Source organism: Canis lupus, chromosome 23 (genome assembly GCF_048164855.1).
Source record: "Canis lupus baileyi chromosome 23, mCanLup2.hap1, whole genome shotgun sequence".
Lineage (NCBI taxonomy): Eukaryota > Metazoa > Chordata > Mammalia > Carnivora > Canidae > Canis > Canis lupus.
Window position 1 is genome coordinate 18,745,034 of NC_132860.1, and position 22,489 is coordinate 18,767,522.

Sequence of the window (22,489 nt, forward strand, 5' to 3'; positions counted from 1 at the left end):
AGGGTGAGTTGGATGCTTGCCAAAGTCCTAGATACAAGGGAGAGTTCATGATAGGAGATGGATGCAAGTGATGAGGGAGGAAGAGGGTGGTGGATGACAAGGGCAGTTTTACATGTGGGCAGAAGGATGGAAGTGGGGAGTTCTGAGAATGTCTGCCACCATAGGCTTTTACATTGAGGTTTTGGTAGAATGAATGGAACTCCTGAGAGGGCTGCCAGGTGATACCCTGAGAATTATAGACCATTCAAAGCTCCCAAAAGATAAGGGTCTAAACCCGGCTAAGAGGAAGGGGATCACCTGGTGGGGGGAGGGGCAAGAGCAGGGGAAAGGATGTGAAGCTACCAAGGTGCAAAGAAATGAGCATATGAGGGACCTGAGGCTAAAGACTCTGAGCCCTTCAACCTGCCTGAAGAGTGAGGGAGAGGGAGTTGTCATTCAGGTGCAAGATGCCCAAAGAAATGACCTTTGGTGCTGTTATCAGATTGTGTTTCAGATGCAGCGATTGCTGGAGGCAAACTGCAACACAGATCCGGGCTCCCCCTGGAGTATCAGATTCACCTGGGAGCCTAACTTCTGGACCAAGCAGCTGGCTTCCCTTGGTGAGCCAGAGCCCACCCTGTGGGCTTTTACATAATTGCGAAAAATGAATAGAGCATGTCTGCTTAGCTCACTGGGTGGGTCAGCATATGCCCAAGAGAAAGCACCCCCTGAGACTCCCAGTAGTCATGGAGTCATTCAGCAGACCTGTGTGTGTGTGTGTGGGTGTGTGCATGCATGTGTGGGGGGCGGGGGTTCGGAAGGAGGGGACAACTTAAATAGCAATGGCAACACAGGACTTTTGTAACAGGACCAGTTGAAATCTGAGCTTTCCATTCTGCATGAATGCCCTGTTACCTTGGTTTCATTGCTGGAGAGGAAACAAGATAGAGGCCCTGCTCTCCAGAATGCTGGATGGCAGTGCAGGTGAATCTGTGTCTCTGTGGTCCTACAAGGGTATTCGTGTGTGTAGGCACAAAATGGATATCAGCATTGGGGTGTGGAGTGGGGAGGGAGGCAGAGGGGCAGTGTCAACACATCTTCCCTGCCCGAAGCTGAGATGCAAGCACATAATTCCTGAGCTGCAGTGATTTCCTGGTGTTCAGTCTTCAGGTGGAGTGTAGACAACTTGTGGCTGTGCCTGTGTTGATGGCCCCATGTAGGTTTGTTAAGCTAATGACCAACTGCTGCCTTGGTCTGGGTTGTTAAGGTCTAGGAAAGCTTTTTGAACTTGACAGAGTGAAGAATAACATTTAGGTTGAGGTTTTGCTCCCCTTTTCCCTTTAATTTAATTCAATAGACTTTTGGTGGGCCCCTGCTGGGGGTCAGCACCCCATGCTGGCCACTGAGGGACTTAGGTGAACAGAACACACCTCTGGCTCTCGAGCTGCTGAGTCTTTCCCTCAGTAAGCCTCATCAAAACAAGCAGCTGAAGAAGCTGTGAGACTGAGCTAGGGATAGATATTGTCTACTCATAGGCCAGGGTCTAGAGACCTCAGGACAGTGCTAGTATTGTCCCTGACCTGATGTTGGAGCTCCCTTACTCCTTACATCCTCCTGGCCCAAAACACAACGCCTCACACCTATATTTGGAGACTTGGTCATTTATCCCAGGGCCGTCTCTCTTTCCTTTGTGACACTCCAGCATGCTACCTCCCCACACCTAATGTTGATTTTTTTTTTTTGTCTGAGTCTGTGTTTGAAAGCAGTGGGTACTATTTAAAGGAGCCTATGATTTCTCTAGTGGGATACAAACAGTGAGGACTAAGCATCTGGAGAAAGCTGAGCTAATTTCTCAAATGTCTTTGGTCCCCAAAGGTCCATGCGGGTTCTATTGCTGGTTCAGCGTTCTAGACTGAATCTTGGAGATCAGGGGTGGGATTTCCCAGTCAGGAGTTGAATTGCTAATCGTAACACACCTGGTAAAGGTTTATTGCATGGTGTCCTTTGGTCCCAGGAGCAGGAAGTGGGGAACAGCTGCAGATACCTTTGGAAAACACTCTCTCTTCTGAATTTTCAGGCTGTATAACTACTGAAGGTGGACAGCTGTCCCGGGCAGATACTCCTGCTTATGGAGGCTTACAGGGACCATCATCCTTTTATCAAAGCCACCAGTCCCCAGTGGCTCAGCAAGAGACTCTTAGCCACCCCTCACATAAGTTCCAGTCTCCAGCACTGTGTTCTTCATCTGTATGCTGCTCCCACTGCTCCCCAGCCTCGCCTTCCCTCAAAGGCCAGGTCCCCCCACCCAGCATACACTCAGCCCACAGCTTTAGGCAGCCCTCAGAGATGGCACCCCAACAGCTAGGCTCTCTGCAGTGCTCTACTCTGCTGCCCAGGGAGAAGGAGCTGCCTTGCAATCCTCAGCCACCAAAACTGATGCAGCCCTGGCTGGAAACCCAGCCCCCCGTGGAGCAGGAGAACACATCCCAGCGGCTGGGGCAACAGCCAACTTCCCAGCCAGTATGCATTGTGCCCCCACAGGATGTTCAGCAAGGAGCTCATGCCCAACCCACCTTACAGACACCCTCTATCCAAGTCCAGTTTGGCCACCACCAGAAGCTGAAGCTCAGCCACTTTCAGCAGCAGCCACAGCAGCAACTGCCACCTCCGCCACCTCTGCCACCCCCACCCCAGCAGCAGCCACTGCCACCTCTACCTCCATCCCAGCATCCAGCTTCTAGTCAGCATGGGAGCCCTCCTGGGCCTGCCTGTTCCCAGAACATGGATATAATGCACCACAAATTTGAGCTGGAGGAGATGCAGAAGGACCTGGAGCTTCTTCTTCAGGCTCAACAGCCCAGCCTACAGCTGAATCAGACCAAATCTCCTCAGCATCTTCAGCAAACCATTGTGGGACAGATCAACTACATTGTGAGGCAGCCAGCACCCGTCCAGTCCCAGAGCCAAGAGGATGCTGCACAGGTGAGCCTCGCGGTGGCTCAGGGCATATGTTCTGCCTGTCCTGGGACCACTCAGCAAACAAAGCTACTCCCCACCCTCCCCCAGCCACAAGGGAGGCACAGGAGGGTGGCCTTGAACTCAGAACTCACATTCAAGTTCTTCTGGGCTCCACTGCCCATCTCAAGAAAGCTCCAGAAATCACAGTACTTTGTCCCAACAGGGATCTGGGCTCCATACTCTCCAGAATGGCCTGGCTTAGCCATGTCCTTCTAGATGACACTAGGGACCTTGTCCATCAATAGAACCACTGCCAGGACAGAAGGGAGGCTGCCTGTTATCTGTGTAACCTCCCACTTCCCTTGCTGAGAACTTATGAATCTTAGATGGGAGGGGAGAGCTTAAGGAGTGGAGCAAAGGTATACATTAGATGCTAGTGGGTAGCATCTTTATAACACCACACAGCTATAGACTTAAATTTTGCTTCAAACCTCCTAAGCTAGGTATGTTTTATATATACTATATCATTTATCCTATCAATAGTATTAGATAGGCTATGTCATCTGTTATTTATAGGCACAGATTTGGGGGTCTGGGAGGGCAGGCACTTTGCCTAGAGATCATAAAATATTGAGTGACAGAACCAAGACTTCGATCTGGGTCTGCTGACTGTAATTCCACAGGAGAGGCCTTGTTTTCTCCCTGGAGGGGTGGTGAGTGCTGCTCCTCTCTTCTCTCAGCTAAGAGCCAATTGAGGAGGTACAGATTGTACCTCTGGGATCTTTGCTGCATTCCATGTCTTCATCTGTAACTCGTGCCTTTCTTTTTGTTCCAGAGTTTCTCGTCCTAGCCCCTTCTCCCTATCCTTTCTCACCTTTCCCCCCAGTGGTGTCTCCTTTAAATCTGTAATCACATTTATATCTTCAAAGCACCTCTATGGACTTTAACTTTATTATAAAATATAAGGCCTCACATTTATGCTTTAGCACTGACAGTGTCAGATCATGCTTCAAATGTCTCCCTCTGAGGCTCAGTTCCTTTGAGGAGATAGCAAATCATCCTGATGATGGCAGAGAAAGGTCTAGGGTTCATTGAGTCCCACAGGCAAAATGTATGTCAGAAGTGTTAAGATTGCTAGGGTGAATATGACAGCCCAGAATTCTTGGTTTCGATTTTATCCTAAGACTGTCATACTAGGATGTAGTTTCCTGAAGAATTTAGATGAGAGTATCTTCCTTTCTGAAAAATTTTCTAGCAGTTCACAATGTGTATGGAGTTGGTGACAATGGGCAATGAAGGATGGGCATCCGTCTTTGCTGCTGCTACTGCTTTTTGCCATAAAACCCACCCAAGTTCTTATTTTCTCCTTCAGGCTTCGGATGAGCACCCCACATCTGAAGGTCCAAAGCCGCCTCTCCCACTTGACAAGAATACTGCTGCTAACTTGCCCCAGGCGTCTGGGGAGGAAACCCCTCCTGGTGTCCCCCCACCAGACGGCACCATCCCGCACTCCTCTCCAAGTGTGGTGAGAAAGGTACTAATGGAGCCTGCTTTCCATGGCCATGTGGGACCCACTGCCAGCCAAGACCCCAGGGAACCGGATGAGGATGACTGGTGGGGGGGCGGAGTGTCCCTGTTCCATCCCTGGATATTACACAGCCCTGACTCATGTCTTTTATCCTAATGAGTCAGCAACCTAGGTCCTGCTTCATGCCCATTCCCACTCCCACATGCACACTGAAAATGGGACCGATTGGCCTTCATTTAGAATGGAAGGGGAAAGTAGAAGGGAAAGAAAGCCAATTTATTACACACTTGCACTGCACCTAGTATGGTGCATGGGGTGTTGCGGTTCTGTGAGGTGGCTGTCCCTACTTTCTAGCCAAGGAAACTGAGGGGTCCAGGGCCCTATAGCTAGTGGATGAAAGGGCTGAGGGTTATTTCAAATGAAATTTGTCAGAATCCAAAGACCAACTGTTTTTTCTCTGCAACAAAAATGGGGAAAATATTTTATGTGACTGCACAATCCAAAGGTGATTGGTTTTAGAATTTGAATCAGTGGGGTTTGTTGGGTGAACAGCCTGTAGGAATGTCCCACAGGTACATTCTACCACAGAGGTAGAATGTACAGCTACCACAGAGGTAGCTGTGTGGCTAAGGATACTGAGAGCTCTTGAAGAGAAGCTACTGGAGCCTTTCCTGTCCACCAATGCACCTGCTTGCTAGAAATATTAATTTACTTGGTAACAGCTCAGAATGCCACAATTCCTCGGCTGTGCTCCCATTATCCCTGCCCTTCACCCTTATCTCTGTCATCCTCCTAGCTGGAACCTCACTTATGTGTTGTGCCCTTTCTGTATCCCTTGGCCCTGTCCCACTGTCCTGTTGCCTTCTCTGGCTTGGTACCCTCAGGCTGTTGGGCGCCTCCTATCAGCCCTGTACTTGAAGCTGTGTCAGCTGTTTGATGCCCCCCCCCCCCCCGGCCTGCACACTCAGCCCTGCACATGGCTCTGGCTCTGCATCCCTGGTTCTGCAGCTCTTTTGTATATCTGCCCCTCACCATGCTTCCCCCAGCACCATTGCCACATATCTTAGATCAATCTATCCCAGTGATACTTGAGAAGAGACTTCAGAAAAGTAGGGATGACAAAAATGAAATGGTAACTTGGAAATCCCTGGTGGCTCTTGAAGTCTGGCTAGGCCTCTGGTATTAGTGGATTTTGGTCTGTGCTGGGCCCATCCGGCCCTGTTGAAAGCCATTTGTTCTGAGGCCCTGGAGATGCTATAAGTAGGCCTGTTGTGGCTTTCAGGGGGTTTAACTTTTTATACTTAGGCTACTTACTTATTCCATCCATCCAGTTATTTACTCAATGTTCAAAAAATATATATTCATCTCCTAGTGTGTGCCAGGTGTTTTGCTAGGTGTCAGGCACATATCAGCGAATAAGAGTGTGACATTAGAGCCTATGGTCTAGTGGGAGAGACAGTTAAATAAGCAATGACAACAGATGTGATAAAGTGCTGGGATAGTCACTGGGGTGCAGAGAAGGAGCAGGTAACCTAGAAGAACCCCTCACAGAGGACTCCCCAGGGGACCTGATTTTAAGCAGAGATTTGAAGTAGTTAGGCTAGTGAAGAGGGATGATGAAGAGGGCTAGAACAAATAATCAAAGGGAATGGCTAGTAAGAGGGTCCAAAGTGAGAGAAAGCCTGGGGCCCTTAGAGGGGTTTCAGATAACTTGACATGCTAGGAACGTGAGGTGTACTAGGGAATGGAGCCAGAGTGCTTGGAAGGCCTTGTAAATGATGTTCCAGAGTTTAGCATTTGGTCTTGGGGGTTGTGAGGAGCAAATGAAGGATTTCTAGCAGGGAGGGACACGGTTTGAATTCAATTTTAGAAAGGTCATTTCAGCTGTAGGAAGGGAGACCAAAATAGTACAGATGAGAATCAGGAGTGGTTGAATGGAATCAGTAACACTGGGTTTAAGGAGGAAGCATGGACTTCAAGAGATCAGATCACAGGAGTTTTTGGACTTGGAGTCTGATTGGTAATGGAAAGAGATGGAGAGAAGGTCCTTTGGCTTGACACCCAGGTCTGTCTTGCCCACTGGGTTGCCATTCATAGAGATGGGAGTGTGGGAAGAAGGGCCTATTTGGGGGGAGGAAAAAGTTAAATTTGAATTGTTGGTGGTCTCCTGTGGAAGCTACATAAGAAGGTGACCAGAAAGCAGCTAGCTCTAGATGTCAGTAGTTCAGAAGGCACAATGGGGATTGCCAGTGCTCAAGTGGTAGTAAGAAGCGCTACAGAAAAGCCGCTGCTTGTTTCACAGGTCTTGATTCTGTTCCTACACACATTACAAAGGAAAGGAGGTGATCCATTTGCAGGCATGAAGTCTGTGCTGCCTGTGCAGGTGGCCCACAGGGCTCTCTAAGCATCAGGGGCATGCTGCCCTACTGTGTGGCTATGGGTTGGCAGTGGGGCTAGTGAAGGTCCTAGGAACTCTTATCTTCTCATTTTGAGCTGGCCCTGGCCCTTACTAACCTGGGCTAATGCAGAAGTTCAGAGGGGCAGGTGGCCTGGCCTTTCCCTAATGTTTTATAGGCTTATTCCTGGTTTGGACTCCCCTAAAAAGGAACCTCAGTGTTGCCATCCTGGCTCAGAGGATCCTTTGGGTCTTCTTGACTAAGAGAGGTACTGATTATACACAAAGCTACTGAAATAAGAAACAGGGCTTTCTCAATGCCTTGAAGCTGGGATTGGGCATGATGAGGGTCTGAAGATTGAGGACACTGAACAACGTTTTGAGCAATTTATCATTGAATGATAACACTTTGTGTAGTATTTTTCTACCTGTTTCTATAGGTTTTTACATGGATTATTCCATTTTATCTCTGTTTATCCTAGAAGTACTATGAGGAGGCCACTTTCATATTCCCCTTTGAAAGATGTGGAAACTGAGACACAGAGAGGTTAAGTGACCACCTAAGAGCTATACAGCAGAGCATTGGCAAAGTTAGGACCAGAGCACGGGTTCTTGACCCTGCTCATGTTCAGGGGCTAGGTTAGATCGCCTCTCCTTGTGCTCTGCAGTGGGAGAAGCAAGACTCCATCTGGCCTTTCACTTGCTGGATTTTTCTCTTTACAATCATTGGAGTAGCCTGAGGCCCTGCCGGGGAGAGGGCTTAGAACCCAGCCTCTTCTGGTTATCTCTATCTGGTAAAGATATTTTAGCCTCCAGCCCGCTCCTAAGCCTGTGACGGCCTACTGAGTACCGGGGAAGTCAGAGGTCTGCGTGAAGGCCATGGACCAGAGGAAGCTGTGGCATCAGGTGCTTCTCTGCATTCCACAGGGACTCACTCACACTCTGATCTGCAACTGACCTTACATCGCCATGAAGAGAACTTTGGTGATAGCACAGCAGCTGTGCACATATACTTTCAAGTTGGTGCTAACTGAACTGAAAGTGAGATAGGAAAGTTTTTGGACGGGCATGAGCTCTGCAGTCTCAGAAGCAGCTTCCCCTACTACCTTCCCTGCATCCAGCAGGGTGTTTTGGAATGAATTTTTGACATCTGTCTGTCCCTCACAGTTGCCTAATCTTGGTTTAGCCACTCTGAAGAGAGACCACGGTTGCAGCACTACAACAGAATGTCTTACATCCTAAGTGAAACTGGAAAACAGTTTGATGGCTTCATTTTGTACTTCTGAACAAGTCAACTGATGAAAAACACACACACTCTCTTCCTCAAGACTCTTGTGGAGGCGAGGCTGTAGGCACCACAGAGAGCCTGTCGAAGCCCTAATTTAACTGCAAGGGGGACCTCTTTTCTGCTCACATGTCCACATCCTCCACAGAGCACCGAGAGACCACCAGGATGCTTATAGCTTCAGAGGAGTCTGAGATATATTTTTAGTAAATGATGTCTAAGCATAGGCATTCCTGTGGTCCACATTAGTGAGAATGACGCAGAAGAGGAAGAGATAATGACTCACATGAAAGAGCATTTACATCATTATCCAAGCCCTTTGATGCCTGAGCTTGTAATTTGATTCTTACAACTCAGATTTACATTAACCTGTGGAGGAGGAAATTAAAGCCCAGAGATGGGAAGTATCTTGCTTAAACTCCTACCCTAAATCTTAGCTTAAGTAAGGAAATGCTGGGCATCCTGCCTTCATAGTCTCCAGATCCACAGCTGTGGGCCAGATCGTGACTCTCGACTCCAGCAATGATTATGTCCTCATAGCCTGGCCTCAACAGCAGAATTTGCTCAGAATCTTCCCAGGGCCTTGAGAGGCTTTCTTAGGTCAGCAATGACAGAGCTGTACAGAGATCTGCTCTGTCCTCAGGAACCAAGCCAAGTATTCCCCAGGTCTGGCTCCCTGAATTTTACATCATCTAGGAAGGCTCTTTCCTCTGTTCTGGCCTGATTTCACTCAGACCAGATCCAGGATCTTTGTCTAAGTCTCCTGGTCCATGAGAAAATAGGACTCCTGGGCCTTAAATTTCCTTACACTGCCCTGGCCAAAATAACTCTGGCCTAAGTTTCCTGAGTCTCCAAGGCTTGGGTTTTCAGGGTTCCACTCATTCTGGCTTTTACTTCAAAGTTACTGGAATCCACTTATTCCTTTCTTCTTCCTTCCATCTCAGACTCTGGGATCCTCTTTGCTTTTTCTGTCTTTCCTGAATCATCAGGGCACTGGGCACTCTTTAGTTCTCTCTTCACTACCCATGAAAGTTTTCCCATTTGACTCTGGTCAGTTAGCATATATTACCATGGTTACATGCACATGGTTAATTTGTACAAGAACTTTTCATCAAGGTGGGGGAGCATTTGCTGTTGTCAATAAGAGCAGCGAGTTTGCTATTTAAGATCAACGTGGGAACACACTTGCTAGGAAAGCTATCACTTCCTCGGGTATCTGATTCAGTTGTTTGAAGATCTACTACTGTTCAACCAGTCTACCTGATGTGCAATTATCAAAACACTCAAATCTGTTTACCTCAATCTTTGTCTCCTTATCTGCTTCCTTCAACCAGAGTGGAGGCCTTCAATGTGTTTCCAGGACACATTTTTGAAGTCATTGCTCCCTTGTTCTCTGTACATTTATAAGGGTGGTCAGTCTTTGACAATTCTAACAATGGGGCAAAATCCTAAAAGCAGAAGTAAGCAGCTGAAGCCTTGGAGCAGTGGCAAGAACAGATGTCATAAACCCTACACACTCTGTTCAGCATGAGATCACAAGTCCACACTCAGGTGTCTAGCCAGAGGTCTTGACTACAAGCTTAGTTGTATGGTTTCCTTTGGAAATTTGGGTTGCTGTACCTTAGAGCAGTAAGCAGAGTAGAAGCAAGGAATCAGGACTTCTGTAATGGCAGCTGTTAACAAGGGAGAAGACAGGAAACATCACCTGGAAAAGTGCCACATTGCAAGGTCATCCAGTGAAAGGACAGGCTAAGCTACGGTCCACTCCAGCGATAGAGGTCCATCCAAGTTCCTTTATGTTACTAGAGAATGGTCTCAGGCTCCATATACTCTGTTTATTATGACGAGGTGGTATGTGAAGTGTTCTAGAAGTACTCCCATTCAAAATAATATTTTAAAGTCAATTGCCAAAAAAAAAAAAAAAAAAAAAAATAAAGTCAATTGCCTTTTGTTACTGAAAGAGGTATGTTTCAGATATTTGGAAAATTAATTTCTGTGGAACACCACCATATTTGTGCTACTTTATCCCCAGAAATATTATCTGGCTGTAAGAACCTGAAATTTATATTAAACTCAGGGCATGTGCATTAAGTGTCTGTTTATTGACTTCTCTATCATGTCTTACTAGAGCACTAGCCTTTTAGCTAATGGCACAAAATCAAGACCAGCCAGCAGATTTTTAAGGCTGGGCCCAGATTTCTAGTCTTGGGCCTATATAAGCTTGGGAAATCTGTGTCATCACTCTGTGTCTCAGTTTCCTTTTCTGCTGGATGCAAGTGCTTTCTCAGAATTTTGACAACACTGTCATTACTGTAATAATCATTGCAGTAATGTAAGCACATCAAACTCTAGTATAAGATCTAAATGGCAAGGATGACGAGGGGGGTGGCAGGTAGAAGAGCTTAGGTCAAATAGAAGACAGGTATGTGGGTGAAGAATTGCATAGATGACTAGTAGAAGAGGCTGAAGGTCAGACAGTTCAGAGAGGTTACAGGTCAGGCAAGTTGTGGAGGCAGGTGGTTCAGACAGATAGATTCTATACGTCCCAGGTGAGGTGATTCAGACAGGTCACAGATCAGGCAGGTGGTGGAGATAAAGGGAGAAAAACAAGAAGAGGAAAGAGAGATAGGAACGTACAATATGGGGGAAGGAGAGAAAATTAGGAGCAAGTGAGGAGACACTAGGTAAGAGAGGTAGGAGGCTCAGCATCTCCCCTCTTACCCCAGAAATGGCCTGAGCTGATTATCAGAGTTAATGCTTTTGGCATTTTTTACTTCTCTTCCCCCCTGAACTAGAAAATAGTTTATTTTCACTTGCAAACCACAAAATACATATTTTTCCCTCATGAAATCTGTAGGTTTTGTATGCAAAGAAGGCAAAGTATCTGTTACATAGCTGACAGCTTGCCCTACACTGACCTTACAGCTGGACATATCATTTTGCCTTCTCTAATTTGACCCCTGAGCAATACTGGGTGCTAGAGAGGGCAGTCAGCATCATCTCCACGGACAGATGAGCTCCTCCTTTGTGTGTGGCACCAGATGTCAAGCACTGTCATACTCCCAAGCCTACCATGCTCTCAAGAAGCTCTGTCCTTCCTTCCAGGCCCCAGTGACCCAGCCTCCTTTCCTAGCTGGGAAATTTGGCCCTTCTTCCTACTCACCTTGTAGCACCGGCAGCAGGGTAGGATGTAGGTTCTCAATCCTCTGTTTCTTCCAACACAAGAAATAGTTCCTTCTCTTTTAATATTTTGTACCTCTTCACTCCAAAGAGCCAAATGAAGTATCAAAAATACTAACACACAGTGTACGTATGTTCCCAAAATGCCATTGTGTTTGTATAACCTGTAGAAGAGGGATGGGGCTGGCTTCCTCATTGCACTTTCTCTGAGATCATACCCAGAATTCTCCCATGAACATTTCTCAGGTTCTTTTTACCACTTCCAGAGCTCCCCCCCCGCCCAACTCCCTGATGGCTTTGGTCACCTTGACATTGGCTATGGATGTAGACATGAAGGAGACTAGTGTAGTCTGCAGTATCATAGGATATGTTATTGGTCCTGTACTATGTGCTGGGTATTATAGGAGCAGGTTCAGCAAGTCCAGATCAAAGTAAACTGATAGAATTTCCATAATTCTCCTGTGGCTCAGTCTGCATGCCCTCCTCAGTTGTTGTATTAAGTCACACTTCATGATATGCAATAAGTAATCAGGACAAGGGAATTGATATCCTATGAAGATATCCTACCTCTAATCTGGAGATAGAGGTGGAGATAGCCTACCTCCAATCTGGGGAGTTTTATCTTTGGGGATTTAATGTTGTGCGTATTTTGTGACAGATACAGCACCTGACCATTATTACTTGGGATTGTCCCGGGTAGATTTTGGTGTCCTTAATGCTTGGCACCAAGGATCTCAAAGAGAGAGCCACCTATGTCATTGGCAGATGAGATGACCACTAGAGCTGCAATAAATATACATGTCAGATGGGGAAAAGGTGAAAGAAACCAGGTCAAAGGATTAGGCTGTCATATATGACAAAAAGGATTGCAACAATCATTGGGAATTCTTGTCCATAGATAAGGAAAGATAGAACCTTAGAAAGCTGTGGTAGCATATAAACAGGACAGCGGGGATACCAAGGGATGCAGGCCAGGGCATGTTTGAGATAGCTTTTCCATGCTTAATCTACCCAATTTGCTCTGAGTATTCTCCCCAGACCTCCTTCTCCTCAATATTTCTTATCTTGGGACTTAGACTGTAGAGCAAATTGAAGTCTTTTCATTGAACACTATTGAACTACCAAGGAACATATAAAAAATGAACTTTTCTATGGGGGAGACAAAAGGCATTTATATTTAGCTCATCTGCTTTTAAAATTGAGAATTAAAAATAGAACGTATAAGCTTTACTAACACAGTTAAATAATAGGGGGAAAGTGTTGGGAGAGAAGAGAAAGAGATGATAAAAAAGAACAGGAGAGGAAAAGAGAGAGAAGGTTGAGGAGAGCAGGAGAGGGAGGGACAGAGAGTCTGAAGTGCAGAGTGTGTGAGAGGGGAGGATGATTAAGCACAGAGAACAGACCCAGACCACAGTCAAGAGCATGGCTTCAGCGCCCAAGCTCTGGATTCTACATCAGTAAAAATCCCATATCACATATCATGCTTAGTTGGTGAAATATTGAAAGGATCTCCTGGGATCAGGAATGAGACAAGGATGGCTACTATCACTCCTTCTACTTGACCTGGTCCTCCTGTACTTAGCTGGCAGAGTGAGGCTGGGAAAACAAGTGCAGGGAAGAGAAGTAAAACTTAACTGGTCACGGATGACATCATTTGTGTGCACAGAAATCCCCCAGGTGACTTCAGCAAGATCTCTGGGTAACAAGCTCAATCCATAAAAATCAATTTCTATGTGTGAACACAAATAAAGGGAAATGGAAATTTACAAAATGATGTGTTCAATAACATAAAAGACTTCAGATGTCTTTGCTGAACTTCATTTTTTTTCAAGTGTAAAGTGCAGGCCACGAGAATGATGCTAACAGTCATAGTACCAGGGCAGCAATAGCAGTATCTGGGGGTTGCTGAGTACCTGCCATGTGGCAGACACTGTTCTAAACCTTTACCTATATTTGTTCTTGTTACCTTCACAATAGCCCTTTAATGTTTGTGATGAGGATTCGGTGAGGAAATGTATGGAAGACATTTAGCAAATTTCCTCACATAGAAGAAATGCTCAATAACTTTTAGCTTCATAAAGACAATCAATGCATAGACTCAGTTGTTAATATTACAAAGCTGCTATTTATTTGGTTTGAGATTAGTAGAATACACAGTCACACATTACTATTTTAAAAAGTTTTAAATAGGGCAGCCCTGGTGATGCAGCAGTTTAGCGCCGCCTGCGGCCCGGGGTGTGATCCTAGAGACCTGGGATCAAGTTCCACATCGAGCTTCCTGCATGGAGCCTGCTTCTCCCTCTGCCTGTGTCTCTGCCTCTCTCTCTCTCTCTCTCTCTCTCTGTGTGTCACTCATGAATGAATGAATAAAATCTTAAAAAAAAAGTAAAAGTTTTAAATAGCTAATGAATTCATATACTCAGCCAGGTACTGCTCCTGGGTCTAGAAATATAGTGGGTAAGCAAAATAGGTACAGTCCATGCCCTAATGGAATTTATGATTTATGGAGGAAACAGATTAATCAAATGGTCTCACAACTATGAGAATACAGTAAAAAAAAAGGGGGCGGGCAGGGGATTTACAAGAATGTAAAAGGAGGGGAATGAGGTCTGGGCTACAGAATGAAAGGAGGCTTTGATATAAAAAACTGCAGGTGAGCTGAATTTAGAAGAATAAGTGGTACAGGGGTAGGGATAGGAGAATGTTCCACGGGGAGGAAGCGGTCTATTTGAAGGGGATGAAGTTTGTAGGTGGAAGGAGAGCTTGGCATGTTTCAGGGATTGAAAAAAAATATCTGAGTGGCTGGAGCTCAGAGAGTGGGAGGGTTGTTGTAAGAACTGTGGCTGCAGAGTAGGACCAGGGATGGGCAATCATTTCACAGTTGTCCTGAGAATGGTGGAATTGCACTGTGGGACTTTATGCAAAGGAATGATGTGGTCAGATTTGTGTTTTGAAAATATTTCTCCACTGAGGAGGCTACTACTGTAGTCTGGGGAAATATGGGAGTGTAACCCAGGCTAGGGCACCAGCAATAAGAGAGAGGAATTAGTGGGAAGATGTGTGAATTGCTTAAAGGGGAGAATTGATGAGGTTTGGTAGTAGCCTGAATGAAGCATCATCATCATGCCTCCTTCCTAGCATCTGACTTGAAAAACTGGGTGACTGGGAGTGAGATTCACTGAGGTAAGGGCAGCCTTTTCTTCACTGTTAAATGGCTTTGCTAATTTTATAGTGAAACTTGAGACGGTATTTGAAGTATTTATTTTCCTGTGGAAATTTGAGTATCTTACTCATGGGGAAAGGCTTAAGACATTGATTTTAGAAGCTTAGAGATGTTTACTCTTTGCTTCCCCTTTGACTTTCAAAAGATGTCAAATTGTTTTATCTTTAGTCTTACAAAAAAGAGCAGGGATATCAAACTTATAAATTCCTAAAGATTACATTTAAACCATTCGCCCCTAGCCCCCCATTGAAATGGGTTTCTCCAGTCTAAGATATGGAATGCATCCAGTGTAGAAATCTCTATGTCTTTAACTTCTTTTATTAACCTTTAGGTCTCTTTTCCCTACGTCATCAAGCAGTTAGGAGAAAACAGTTCTTGGAGTTGGGAAGTTACTACCTCATCCAATGATTGTCTAGACTGGGTCATATGAAGACCTTGCTGCTCTGATGTTCTCTGCCTCTGGTTCAGAATGTCTATGGAAGATAGAGTGGGGATAGGAAAGGCTTTCACATCTTTTGGTCAAAGCCTTCACTTAATGCTGGTGTTCTGGAGTTGATCTGAATGAGCCTGTGAAAAGGGCCTGGATGGGCAGCCCTGGTGGCTCAGTGGTTTGGCGCCGCCTACAGCCTGGGGTGTGGTCCTGGGATGGAGTCCCACATCGGGCTCCCTGCATGGAGCCTGCTTCTCCCTCTCCCTCTGCCTGTGTTTCTGCCTCTCTCTCTGTGTCTATGAATAAATAAATAAAATCTTAAAAAAAGAAAGAAAGAAAGAAAGAAAGAAAGAAAGAAAGAAAGAAAGAAAGAAGGAAAGAAAGAAGAAAGAAAAGAAAAAAAAGAAAAGAAAAGAAAAGAAAAGAAAAGAAAAGAAAAGAAAAGGAAAGGAAAGGAAAGGAAAGGAAAAGAAAAGGACCTGGAGTTGGCCCAGGTTCTCCTGGACTGATTGGGTCTCCCTAGGCCTTGGCATTATCTCCAAGAAGGCCTGGGGGAGATCAGAGTTTGAGCCTTCTGAACTTCCTCCCATTTTTATGTAGCAGAAACTAGCCCGCAGGAATGCCAGAAGGGATGAGAAGGTGCTAGTGGTTTAGTCAGAGAGGAGTGTGAGGTTGGAAGTCAGTCCCAAGTCTGACCCTCTGCCTGGGTACTGGGTGGGAGGCCAGGGGTGTGGGCCGATGGTGGCTCTGTGTGTGTGTGTGTGTGTGTGTGTGTGTGTGTACTACCCTCAGGGCAGGTGGTAGGCTATCGCTTTCATTCCCCCACACTATTTTGTCTCTGTCTCTTTCACAAACATATACACACGCACACCAGTGTCCTCAGTCTGTGCCTGCCTCTCTCTCAGAGCCTGCCAGCTTCCTTGGCATAGGGGAATGGGAATAGGACTTCATGTGCCGAATTCCCTGCAGCTACTAGACTCTGAGGCCAGAGTGAAATCTGAGCATGGGCGCTCTTGCGGGTCACAGGTCTCTTCCCCTGCCCCCGTTCCCAACTAACAGCTGGCTCTGCCCTGTCTTCTCTCCTGCAGCATTCCACTTCAGTGAGCATCATGGGCTTCTCCAACACGCTAGAGATGGAGCTGTCATCTACCAGGCTAGCCAGGACCCTGGAGCCGCAGATCCAGAGCATGAGCAGCCTGACTGCTGCCCCTTCCCACGTGGTCCCAAGCCTGCTGAGCGGCACCCCCACAACTGTGTCCAGCCTGCTGAGCGGTCAGAGCCAGGCTGTGCCCAGCCTGACAGTTAGTCCTCTGCAGACCATACCCAGTCTTGTACGTGGCACACCCCGGACCGTGCCCGGTTTGATGAGTGATTCCTCCCAGGCCATCACAAGCCTAGCAAGTGATCACTCACAGGCCAGGCCCAAGCTGATGTCTGGTCCCACCCAGACTCTGCCAAGTCTGGCTACTTGTCCACTGCAGAGCATGCCTCCGGCTTCTGACACGCAACCGGAAACTGCATCCAGTGGCAGTCCTGGCTCTGGCGGAGCTGTGGGGAGCCTGTGCCCTGGAGATGGGGCTGACCCCTCTCTTGGGAATGCCCTGTGTAAGGTAAGTCCTAGGGAAATGACATTCAACTCCTGCTCATCACCGGGCAAGGGGGTGGCCACTGAAGGGCTTATCCTGTCCTTAGCTTCATGGCTCTGTCATTACTAATGCAAAAAGTCTGATTTCTTTGACTTTTGTTGGCCTTTCACTTTTGAAAGATGGAAAGTGAGGATTCTTCCCGCTTCACTGACTCTCTGGAACAGGACCCCACAACTCCTGGTCTGGAGGTTTCCAAGGATTTGGCTATCCCTTCAGAACTGGAGGAGCCAATTAACCTCTCTGTGAAGAAACCTCCAGTGGTCCCAGCAGTCAGCACAGCCATGGCTCTGCAGCAGTACCAGAACCCAAAAGGTGAGGTGCAAGTCAGAAGCAAGTCAGAAGTATTGTGCTGGCGTAGATGTGAGCTCGGCACTTCCAGGTGAGACACGGGTCAGGAGACAGACTTTAGGTTTGAGGCAGCAGTGCTTCTCCCTCTGGCACATTTGCTTCTTCCCTCCAGAACTGACTGACGAGTGCCTGTTCTGTCTCCTTCACTGTGTGTGTGTGTGTGTGTGTGTGTGTGTGTGTGTGTACTAGGACTGATCCAGGCCGCGACGTAGGCTCCTGTAACGTATTCCCATGCAAAAAGTTCTGGAGGTATGGGTTAGCAGTGGGGGAAACAGGAAGAACTCATCCCAAAAGGGCTAGCCTTGGCAAAATATTTTAGGGAAAAGAGCATATCTGTCTTCAGAGTCGAGTATCTCTAACTTAGAAAACCAGCTCTGTCTTTTTCTGTTTGACCTTTCTGAGCTGGTTTCTTTCTCTGTCAATGGGGGTAATCAGAGCTACTTCCTAGACTCCTGGAACAAATAACTACAGTGAGATCATTTGATGACTTTCTCTTGGTAACAATAATTTGCCTTGCTTTGCCTTGCACCTGGCAGTTATCTGAATTTGTGTTGTGCCTCAGAGTAAAGGGAATTTGGACTGGTGGAGACTGGCTCTGATTCTCTTCTCATCTACCCACACACCTTTAATGGGGCTTTCTTCTGTATAGGTGAGGGCTAGTTGGGAAGTTTGAAAGCAACCACCAAGTGAGCATTTGGGACTTTTTCTGTCTAGTGTAGGATATGTGTTTAGTTTGTAATGATCACTCTATTTCCTGTACATTTAATAAATTAAAATGAAGTATTTTTTCTCCTTGTTTTTTTGCACTGACTGAAAGACCCAACTGAACATTTATTGGTTCTTATTGACAGCATAATAATGGGACCCTGGATTTTAAGCAATTAAATGTTTTGGACCCTGCTTGCCCATGGAAAGTGCCTAGGACAGTGCCTGGTGCTAAATGGGTGCTCAGTAAATGCCAGTTTCCTCCTCCCTCCCCATACTGCCTCCTGCCCATCCATACAGGCTCAACTGCACTACTCAGGGTAGGGCTATAGCCTTTTGCCTGTGGAGTATGAACTAGATTCTCAGGCAGTACTAAAATCTCAGTGCTTGGCTGAAAAGGCAGAGGCTATACAGAATGACTACTGAGAGCACATATATATTTTTTAACTTTTAATTTAATTTAATTTTTTTTAATTTAAGTGATCTCTGTGTCACATGTGACTTCAAGTTCTTGAGATCAAGAATCACATGCTCTTCTAACTGAGCCAACCAGGTGCCCTATATATCTGTCTTTTAATTAATTAATTAATTTTAAAGATTTTATTTATTCATATAAGAGACAGAGAGAGCATGAGTGGGGGTGGGGAGGAGAGGTAGAAACAGACTCCTTGCTAAGCAGGGAGCTCAAAATGGGGTCAGGACCATGACCTGAGCGGAAGGCAGATGCTTAACCATCTGGGCCACCCAGGCACCCCTGTATTGGTCTTTTTAAATATTTTATTTATTTATTTGAGACAGAAGGAGAGAGAGAGAGAGCACACATGTAGGGAGAGGCAGAGGGAAGGGGATTCTCTATTTCCCACTCTCGCTGAGCATGGAGCCTGATGTAGGGCTTGATCCCAGGACCCTGAGTTCACCACCCGAGCCAAAACTAAGAGTTGGACACATAACTGAATGAAACAGCCTGTTTGTCTTTTTAAAAGAAGGAAGCCTTCTTCTCATCATTAGGAAGGAGAACCATGGTAGGATTTCCACCATTATGAATGATTACAGTGTGGGTAACAATTGTGTGACAAGTATGTGGCTAAAGGTATGAGTAGCATATATGAGTGGAAGGTATGGGTTATAGAGCATGTTGTCACAAATATATGTCACAGCTAATTATCTTTTGCCTTAGAGTATGAGAATTTTGAAGAAGCCCTGGAGCTGAATGTAAAAGAGAACCAGAGTATCAGGTAACAGGCTCTTGCCCCAACCTCCCTCTCTCACCCTCCAACTTCATTTATGTCCTGGGAGGTTGGCACAAGAAGTCAGCATCCTTGATGACTTAACTAGAAGCAGAAGTTTACCTATAACTGTCTTCTTCAATCCCAGACCTTGGAGTAGGATCTGTGTGGTTGGGAATCTGGGATGCTTGTGAGAGGGTGTCCTGGCTCTGGTGCCAGGAGGCCTGTACTCTGTGTAAGGTCCTCCGTCTTTAGGAATTCCCTTTTCTTTGAGCAAAGGGCTCTGGGGATAGGGCTGGGGAGGTGAACCGTGGGCCTGCACACAGTGGGATTGAGGTCTGGAGCAGCAGTTCAGTTGTGGGATCATGGATGAAGCTGACACAGCCTGGGGGCAGAGGAGGCCCCTCCAGAGACCCAGGGATGTCTTTCTTGCCTCAGGCGAGAGCCTAAGATTCCCTATGTGCGGCTGGAGCGGCTTAAGATCTGTGCTGCCTCCTCGGGAGAGATGCCTGTGTTCAAGCTGAAGCCCCAGAAGAATGAGCAGGATGGGAGCTTCCTGCTGATCATCGAGTGTGGCACAGAGTCCTCCAGCATGTCCATTAAGGTATCACTCTGCTCTGTCTTATGCTTGAACTTGGCCCACCCTAGGAGCCTCTCTTCTCTCTCTGCTTCTGTCAGAATTCTAGCTGTGGGTCTGGCCCTGTCCAGAGTCTGGTCTGAGTGGGGTTGCAGCCTGGCCAGACTTACCCTTGGCTGTGAGGGACCTGTGAGATGTATATTGGAAGGAGCTGTCCCAGCATTCACAGGGTTCAGCTGGCCTGGGGGCCTGGAATAAGTTGGTGCAATTCACTGGTGCTGTGCTCTGCCAACTTCCTTCTTCTTCAAGGTCAGCCAGAACAACCTGCCTGATGCCATCCAGGCCCCAAGTCTGGGGGGAAGAAAGGTCACTGTCACTTCTCTGGCTGGACAACAGCCACCAGAAGGGGAGGGTGCATCTCCTGAAGAACAAAGGCTCATCCCTCGGACCCTTGGAGCCAAGAAGGGGCCCCCAGTACCAATAGAGAATGAGGACTTCTGTGCTGTGTGCCTCAATGGGGGCGAGCTACTGTGCTGTGACCGCTGCCCTAAGGTGTTCCACCTCTCCTGCCACCTGCCGGCCTTGCTTGGCTTCCCAGGGTGAGCCATGCCTGTCCAGGCCTCCACCTGCCTAGCAGGGTGGTCTCCAGGAGGTCTGTTCCCAGTCCACACAGCTCCCTGGGCTAGGCTCCCTCCCCCTCTGGGCCTGTGTGAATTGCAGGTTTGTAAGTCAGTGGCCCAACTGCTGTGTGCTTTCTGCACATGGATGGGTAGATATTTGATATTTGAATGGCTTTCTTTTTTTGTCTGTTCCCAACTTCCTTCTACACACACAGATTTGTCCCCATACTCCCGTCACAGCCCCTTGCTGAGTCCTAATTTTTTCTGGATTCACTCTACCCCAAGTTACTAAATTTCTTTCAAGCTTGTTGAGGTTAGGAAGCCATTCCCTACAGGGCAACAGGGCTACAGACCGAATCTCCCAAGCCACTACTCACCTCCCCTCTCCCTCGGGTATCTTGGAGCAAAGGGACAGAGGAGGTGACTCTGGGCCATGTGCTGCAGCCTAACTGGGCCTCACCTGCCTCCACAGGGGAGATTGGGTGTGTACCTTGTGCCGCAGCCTGACCCAGCCCGAGATGGAGTATGACTGTGAGAATGCCCGCTATTACCAACCCGGGATGCGGGACACCCCTGGCCTGAGCATCTATGACCAAAAGGTAGGGAAGGGTCTCTGGGAACAAGGTTCTTTGCCTAGAACAGCCTCCCTGTGCCAGGGCTGAGGCCTTTCTGAGGGGATGGGAGGCTTCTTCAGGTACCTCTCTGATGGGTGATGCCTGACAGCATCGCCCATCAGGGGTTTACAGTAAATTCCCTCCTGCCAGCTGTTTTCCTCTGGCCTGGGGATGGGGGGGCTGTGCTCTGCCTTGAAGGCATGGTGGCCCACACCCCATGGGACAGAGCTGATCCTGCTGGAGTCAGTTCTTCTGGAGGTGAGGCCAGGGTGGAATAATGTGCTGCCATTCTGGTTTCTGCAGAAGTGTGAAAAGTTGGTTCTGTCCTTGTGCTGCAATAGCCTCAGCCTGCCCTTCCACGAGCCTGTCAGCCCGCTGGTAAGGAAAGCCATCTGTCTGTGCCAGCTCCCAAGGTCCTGGGCCCGGGGCGGGTCCCAGGGGTACCCAGGGCCGGCTCGGAGCATGGCTGCTGGAAGTTGGGTTGATATGGGTCTGGGCTAGTGGACCCAGCCGTGGCCACCACAGCCCCCCAGCCCAGCGACCAACTGCACCACGCCTGACTAGACAGTGAGCTATTCCTCTTTTTCCCTTTCCCTTTGTCCTCTTTCTCCACTTTTCTTCTTGCTGCCGTTTGTTCTTGTTCTTGTGTTTCTTCATTTCCGTTCCAACTCATTCTCCATCTTTCCCTCCTCCTTATCTGCCTCTACCCTTTCTCTCTTCCTGCTTTGCTTCCCCTTCTCTTCTGCCCCAAGGCCCGGCATTACTACCAGATTATCAAGAGGCCCATGGACCTGTCAATCATCCGGAGGAAGCTGCAAAAGAAGGACCCAGCTCACTACACCACCCCAGAGGAGGTGGTGTCAGACGTCCGCCTCATGTTCTGGAACTGTGCTAAATTCAATTATGTATGTCTTGCCTGTTTTCCCCCTCCTGTGTTTTCCAGTGACCCTAAGACTCATGGCTGGATGGGAATAATCAGGTTTGGTCCTGAGTTGCCACGAGGACCTGGGAACAGACTTTCTGGGGTCCCCTGTAGTGAGTGTTGATAAGCTCTCTCCCACACTTGGGCCATAGCATGGACTCAGGAGGAAGAAGGGGGGAGTGCTAGTGGTTGGCTGTCTGTGGGTAACTGTCAGGGTCACTTCTGCTTTAAGAGATTATACTAAACTGGTTATCGTGAGTCTTCAGGAGGAAATGTCACATTTTAGACCTCCAGGAAACCTAGCCAGGCTTTGTACTCTGTATAGCTCTTGAGGGACCTGGAAGAGATGGGCTGGTGGAGACAAGCCAGACCATCACTGTTCTCCTTCCCCTTCAGCCTGACTCAGAAGTTGCAGAGGCTGGCCGCTGCCTGGAAGTTTTCTTTGAGGGCTGGTTGAAGGAGATCTATCCGGAAAAACAGTTTGCCCAGCCGAGGCAGGAGGACTCAGACTCCGAGGAGGTGTCTAGCGAGAGTGGCTATTCCACTCCCCAGGGCTTCCCATGGCCTCCCTATGTGCAGGAGGGCATCCAACCCAAGAGGCGGCGGCGACATATGGTAAAGAGTTGCTGCCAGCTGGCAGTTGGGTGCGGGGGGTGGTTGAGGAGGCAGGAGGCACCCAGGCAGCATGTACAGAGCAACCTAAAGCAAAACTGCTCAGAAGGCACAAGAGGCTGGTGACAGTGAACCCTTGCTCCCAACCCCTTAGTCTAAGAGGAAGGCAAGGCAGTGTGGAGCTCATTAAGTCTAATTATCACTGAGCCTTAAAACTCAGAGAGGTGGATGTACCTGCCCA

General features: G+C 47.6%; 1 protein-coding gene across 8 annotated transcripts in view; it reads left to right on the forward strand.

The window, feature by feature from the left end:
- TRIM66 (tripartite motif containing 66) overlaps window positions 1-22,489 on the forward strand; it is a 59,198-nt gene that overhangs the window by 30,914 nt on the left and 5,795 nt on the right. For 6 of the 8 annotated variants that reach the window (XM_072794139.1, XM_072794137.1, XM_072794144.1 and 3 more), the window contains 12 exons: window positions 482-599; window positions 2,057-2,961; window positions 4,310-4,471; window positions 16,067-16,588; window positions 16,744-16,936; window positions 18,855-18,912; window positions 19,342-19,507; window positions 19,790-20,079; window positions 20,573-20,699; window positions 21,018-21,092; window positions 21,467-21,619; window positions 22,033-22,251. In XM_072794139.1, the coding sequence (XP_072650240.1) occupies window positions 482-599; window positions 2,057-2,961; window positions 4,310-4,471; window positions 16,067-16,588; window positions 16,744-16,936; window positions 18,855-18,912; window positions 19,342-19,507; window positions 19,790-20,079; window positions 20,573-20,699; window positions 21,018-21,092; window positions 21,467-21,619; window positions 22,033-22,251 (2,988 nt within the window). The remainder of the gene's footprint in view (window positions 1-481; window positions 600-2,056; window positions 2,962-4,309; window positions 4,472-16,066; window positions 16,589-16,743; window positions 16,937-18,854; window positions 18,913-19,341; window positions 19,508-19,789; window positions 20,080-20,572; window positions 20,700-21,017; window positions 21,093-21,466; window positions 21,620-22,032; window positions 22,252-22,489) is intronic. The other 2 variants (XM_072794140.1, XM_072794138.1) reach the window with 2 other exon arrangements.